This window comes from Rissa tridactyla, chromosome 19, assembly GCF_028500815.1.
Source record: "Rissa tridactyla isolate bRisTri1 chromosome 19, bRisTri1.patW.cur.20221130, whole genome shotgun sequence".
Lineage (NCBI taxonomy): Eukaryota > Metazoa > Chordata > Aves > Charadriiformes > Laridae > Rissa > Rissa tridactyla.
The window spans coordinates 1,512,341-1,518,340 of NC_071484.1; the positions used below are offsets into that span (position 1 = coordinate 1,512,341).

Below are 6,000 nucleotides of genomic sequence, written 5' to 3' on the forward strand. Positions count from 1 at the left end.
GGTGCTGGCTTATATTGGACGTCAGGGGTTTCTTCCACAGTGAAGTTTCAGAACTTTGCCTGGGGGCCTGAGCTCTTTGGGGACACTGCTATTTCCTTTGGGAACAGAAGTCTCTTCCATTTCTCTCACTTCTTCCCATTATTTCCTCAGCTACCTGGGAAAAACAACTCTCCCCCAGATTCCCCCAAACACAAGATGAAAGCTGCTGTGCAGCAGCCCAGGGCTTCTGGCTCTGTCCTATTCTGGTGGGATAACCCAGAGTGTGAGAGAAGAACCTGGCTCCAGAACTGATGTGTAGATGCCACAAACCCAGAGATGATAAGGACGATTTACCCTAGGAAAATGGTATAAGTTCACTGGAAAGCAGGATGAGGGATGAGTGGTGACACCCACTCCCAGGGAGAACATGGGGCACCCATTGGAGTGCTGCACTGTGAGGGCTATGGATAGGGCAGCCCTGCACCCACAGCTGACAGGGCATGTGAAGGGGTGGGGGTACTGCAGGTGGGGACTCCTACACCCACCCCCTTGCCACAGGAACTCCAGAGTGATCCCATGCACCACTCATGGCAGAGGGACAAACTGTTCATTGTTGTTAAGTTAACCTGACCTGAGTAGATCCAGACCTGTGCTGTGCTGAGCTGTATATATCACTTGGCAAACTTGGCAATGCTGCCACAAACACGTCCTTGTCTTGATCTAGGAGTGAAGCACTGTGCTTTCATATAAATGCCCTTTTGCTGAACAGTAGAAATTGGGAGTGGTTTATTTCTAAGGAAATGCCATGAAAACTCCAGAGATGACAATGCCTAAGATGAATCTCAGCATGGGCAGGATTTGCACTATGTGTTAAGACCCGACTCGAGCTCTACTTCATGCCCCAGAGCTGGGGCTCCCAGCACCTGAAGGGACATAACATCACCTGTGCTATGCCCCTTTACCTTCTTATCTCCAATTGGTGGTATTTTAGTCAAGACTCTGTGGAGGCAGAGTCCCATTCTTAATGGGATCAACATGCATGCATTAAAAAAAAACAATCAAAACCAAAAAACAAAAAACAGCCAGAACTCCAAATTTCTAGTAGGAATTTCCCCTGTTCCAGACCATGGCCATTGCCTTTCACTGTTTCACTGTGCTCAAGAAGGAGTTTGGCTCCATCTGGCTCTTCATGCTCCAATCAAGTGTTAGAAAAAGCTCTCAACTTTAGTTTCTCTTTTGAAGGCTAAAGAAGGCCAGTCCTCTCAGACCCTCCTCATGTCTTGTGTTAAAGAAACACAGAATTAGTAAGTTTGGAAGGGATGTCTGGAGGTCAGTGGGTCCACACACCACCTCAGGAAGTGTGACCTAGACCTGGGTGCAAAGGACCATGTCCAGATGGATTTTGTATTCCTCCAAGGATGGAGACACCACAACCTCTCTGGCCACCCTGTGCCAGGGCTCCCTCACAGTGAAAAAGGGTTTCCTGGGGTTCAGACGGAGCCTCCGTTGTTTCAGTTTGTGCCAAATGCCTGTCACTGGACACCAGGGAGAAGAGCCTGGCTCCAGTTTCTTCACAGCTCCCTTTCAGCTATTTGTATGCCTTGATGAGATCTCCCCTGAGCCTTCTCTTCTTGGGGCTGAACGGGCCCAGTTCTCTCAGCCTACCAGAGATGCTCCGGTCTCTTCATCATTAAAGTGTCCCTTTGTTTGACTGACTCCATTACGGCTGTGACATGCACTTCCCTAGTTCTAACACACAACCCCTCACCCTCTGGAGTCACAAGCACACCCAAATTTGTGCGTGTCTCAAATACCAACACAGGCCCTCAGCCCATCCAATAGCCCTGCCTGCAGCCTGGGCCCTCTTACCCAGCACTGGGGTCTCTGGCTAGACTAGGCTGTTTTTCTCTGACAGATACATGCAATCACCCGCTCCTCTCACAACCACCCTCACAATTGCAGATCCCTCAGATATTACCACCTCTCTAATAGCCATGCACTAGCCTTGAGCTCACTTACCCATCTCTGTCTCAGACTTTAGATGCAGCTTTTTCTCCCACTCTCTGGATTGGCCAGCTTGAAATATGCTGGTAGAGTCCACATAATCACCCATGCATGTCGGGTTCAATTCACCCAGGAGAAAACACACTGAAGTCCCTGCAGTCGTTGGTCCTTTGACCTCTCACACACACATATGCAGTGTGGTGCCTCCAGTTGCTGACAGCAAGAGATATGAGCCCTGGGACACGTTCTTCCTTCTCCAGTTGCTGGCACCCAGACCTTGCTTACACCCCAGTCCCTCCAGCCCCGGCACAGAGATCGACAGGGTCTGTGACCAGAGGCCGCTTCTCCAGTTGCTGGCACTGAGACCTTGCAGCACACCCTGGTCCATCCAGTTACTGGCACCCAGGCCTACAGTCCCCATGGCCATTGGTTGTTTGCCCAGTTACTGGCACCCAGATCTCTCTTGCACATCAGTCGCTCCATTTACTGGCCCTCAGACCTTGCAGCACTCACATATGGGAAAGGGAGTGAAGGTAGACAGAAGGAAGATTAAGAAAGGATTTATGAAGAAGGTAGAGGGGACTGTGGTGATCGGGCACAGGGCTCATCCCAACAAGCGCACTGACCAGCCACTGCCTACTTGCAAATACCTCCCTTTTTCCTTTCTCCTCTCTATTGGCTCCCCTTGCTCATCCCCAATCCCCTCTTTCCCCCTCACCTTTGACCCTTCCCCTAAGCATTGAAAACTGGTTGAAAGATAGAGCTCAGAGGGTCGTGATTAGAGGCACAGAGTTTAGTTGGAGGTCAGTAACAAGTGGTGTTCCCCAGGGGTCAGTACTGGACCCAGTCCTAGTGAATATATTCATCAATGACCTGGATGAAGGGATAGAGTGCACCCTCAGCAAGTTTGCTGACGATACAAAACTGGGAGGAGTGGCTGACACACCAGAAGCCTGTGCTGCCATACAGTGAGACCTGGAAAGGCGTGAGAGCTGGGTGGAGAGAAACCTTATGAAATTCAATAAGGGCAAGCATAGGGTGCTGCACCTGAGGAGGAATAACCCCATGCACCAATACAGGTTGGGGGCTGACCTGCTGGAGAGCGGCTCAGCGGAAAAAGACCTGGGAATCCTGGTGGACAACCTGGCCTCAAACATGAGCCAGCAATGCGCCCTTGTGGACAAAAAGGCTGATGGCATCCTGGGGTGCATCAAGAAGAGCGTGACCAGCAGGTCGAGTGGAGGTCATCCTTCCTCTCTACTCTGCTCTGGTGAGGCTGCATCTGGAGTACTGTGTCCATTTCTGGGCTCCCCGGTTCAAGAAGGACAGGGAACTGCTGGAGAGGGTACAGCAAAGGGCTACCAAGATGGTTAGGGGACTGGAACACCTCTCTCATAAAGAAAGGCTGAGAGACTTAGTATGGCAAGAGCCTTGTGCACAGAGGGACAAACTAGAGCCCAGAAATGCACATCCTGGAAATGCAGCCACCAGTGGTTTTCTGTTGGGTAGAGAACCCAGAGGGACCCAGATGCATCGCCCCAGCCAAGTATTAGTGAGTGCTCAGGGCTGGAGGGGAGACGTGAAAAGCAGGCGGACAGCTCAAGTGGTTGAACAGGGAATCTTGTCCAATGCCTGGTTGATGGGTCTTGCTCACATGTCTAGGCTTTCCCTGATCCCCAGACGTAGGGCCAGGAAGTCATTTTCCCACTTTGGGCTTCTGTACCTGGGAAGTAAAGCCACAGGAGCAGTCACGTCTCCCACCAAGAGCCCCCTTCTCACACAGTGGTCATTGAGGGACGCTCAGGAAAAGTTATAGCTGAAGAAGCCTCTGGGATGCTTCACCTGAACACTCACTGCTGTGTCCCACTCAGTTTCAGTGGCTCAGGGGTGTCCCTGAGCCTGCTGTGGCAATGCACCCTCGTGGCAAGGCAGGCCAACAGCATCCTGGGCTGCAGCAGGAAGAGAATCACCAGCAGGACAAGGTACCTGACCCTTCCTCTCCACTCAGTGCTGGTGAGGCCACTTGTGGAGTGCTGGGTCCAGTTCTGGGCTCCCCAGTACAAGAAAGATACTGGAGTGAGCACAGCAAAATAGTGGATGGACTGGAGCATGTTTCCTCTGAGGATGGGCTGAGAGGGCTGGCAGTGTTCAGCCTGGGGAAGAGAAGGCTTGTGGGAGATCTTGGCAATGTGTGTAAATAGCTGATGGGAGGGAATGAAGAAGAGACTCTTCTCAGTAATGCCCACTGACGGGAGAAGAGTGAGTGCCCACCAGCAGAAAAACCAAAATGAACGTAGTCCTGGGAAACCTGCTCTGGCTGGCCCGGCTTTAACAGGGACTGCATGATCTCAAAAGATGCTTTTCAACCTAACCAATTCTCAGATCCTCTCCCTGCTGCACAGACTGTGCAGACAGAGACCCAGCCTCACCACAGCACCCGGGTGTGGTTCCTGGGCAAGATGAGCTTAGAGCTCCATGCAAGCAGTGGTGGGGAGGGAATCACTCCCCAGGGTACATCCTCCCCTTCTTGTGCAGTGCTGCACACTGAGGGCACAGATGTGGGCTCAGTGCGCAGAGGTAGAGAGCGTTGTCCTGGAGCTCGGCGTCCCGCACATGCAGAAGCACCTGGGAGTCCTCTGCAGACAGCATGGAGGAGAACCTCCCTGAATCCACATGAGCTTTGTACTTGCTCACCCACAACAGCATCTGAGGGGACTGCTTTGGGAGCTGCTGGTACCAGTAGATGAAGGCACCGGAATAGTTGGTGGAGAAATTGCAGTGCAGTGTTGTGTCGTATCCTGCCTGGATGGTCCTTTCTGGAGGGAATTGGAGCACAGAGTCCTTCTGTGCATGACCTGTAAAGGAATTCCAACATTCCTTGCATTGACCCAGCCTTCCCCTAGAATTTCAACCATCCCTACACAGGCTGGCAGCATTTGGTCAAATACACCTGGGAGAGAAGTTTCCATTTCCAGTGTAGGACTCTACCCAAGCAGCTCTCTCTTTCTCTAAACACCCGTGCAAAAATAACCCACAGAAAGGTTCTTGTGAATACTGACAGGCATGTGCAGAGTCTTCTTCCTCCTTCCATACCCATTACAGCTGACATCTCCCAGATGATTTTCCGTTCCCACCTGTACTCCCTGCTCTCCCTGTGGAATGAATCCCAGTTTCCTGCAGAGTCAAACTCAAATTTCTTCTCCCACCACTGCCACAACAACCTCTTGCCCTGCTCCTCCCCAGCCTGAACCTTGTGTCTCACCAAAATATGCCAGTCCCACCAGAGCTGCCAGGAAAATCAGGACCATGTCACACTCTCCCATGCACCCCGTGTCAAAGCATGTCACAGGAAGCGGGAGTTGAAGCTTGAGAGTTCACCACTTCTCCTCCCTCTGCCAGACCAAAGCACCCACCAACCCTCAGCACAGGGGGTGGAGCAAAACTCTTTCTCTGCTGCTGCAGACAGGAGTTTGGGACTGTCTGGCTTGGGACTCCACATCTCTGCCACGAGGAGGCTCTGCAGAGAGACTAATTGAAGTTGTTAAAGTGCTCAGCCCAAGGAACGAAACCAAACTGTGACCCTAATTTTGCAAGGGCCAAGGGGAGGTTGTTCAGCACGGGAAGGCTCGTCTTTGGGAAGTCAGGCCACAGCCAGGCTTCTCACAGCGTTCCATGTCAGAAGGTGCTTGAGCATCCCCTCAGGCAGACATAGCTTGGTGTAGAAGCGCTGCCTCTCAGCTCCAGGTCACACTGCCAAAGGGACCTGAGGACCTGAAAACTCCTGTGGAAGCCTGAAGGAAGAGAGCAAGCAGTCTGTTGTCAGGCACTAGGAGGCTGGAGGCTGTTTTCCTGTTTTTTGCTCCTCCTGGAGATCACAACCAGCACAACCAGCCCCCAGCATGGGAGCAGTGAACTTCTCCTGGCATCCACTGCCCAGCCAGGGAAAAGGGCCTGCACTCACCTGTCATGGGGTTTGAGAGAGGAACTTTTGCACCCGTGATGTGGTCCTTGTGCCTC

General features: G+C 52.1%; 1 gene segment (V, D, J or C); it reads right to left on the bottom strand.

Annotated features, from left to right (window-relative positions):
- Window positions 1-4,482: 4,482 nt before the first annotated feature.
- Window positions 4,483-5,291, bottom strand: LOC128919490 (T cell receptor delta variable 1-like). The segment is given in 2 exon segments: window positions 4,483-4,838; window positions 5,246-5,291. Coding segments are annotated over 2 exon segments (402 nt in total).
- Between the last annotated feature and the right edge of the window lie 709 nt (window positions 5,292-6,000).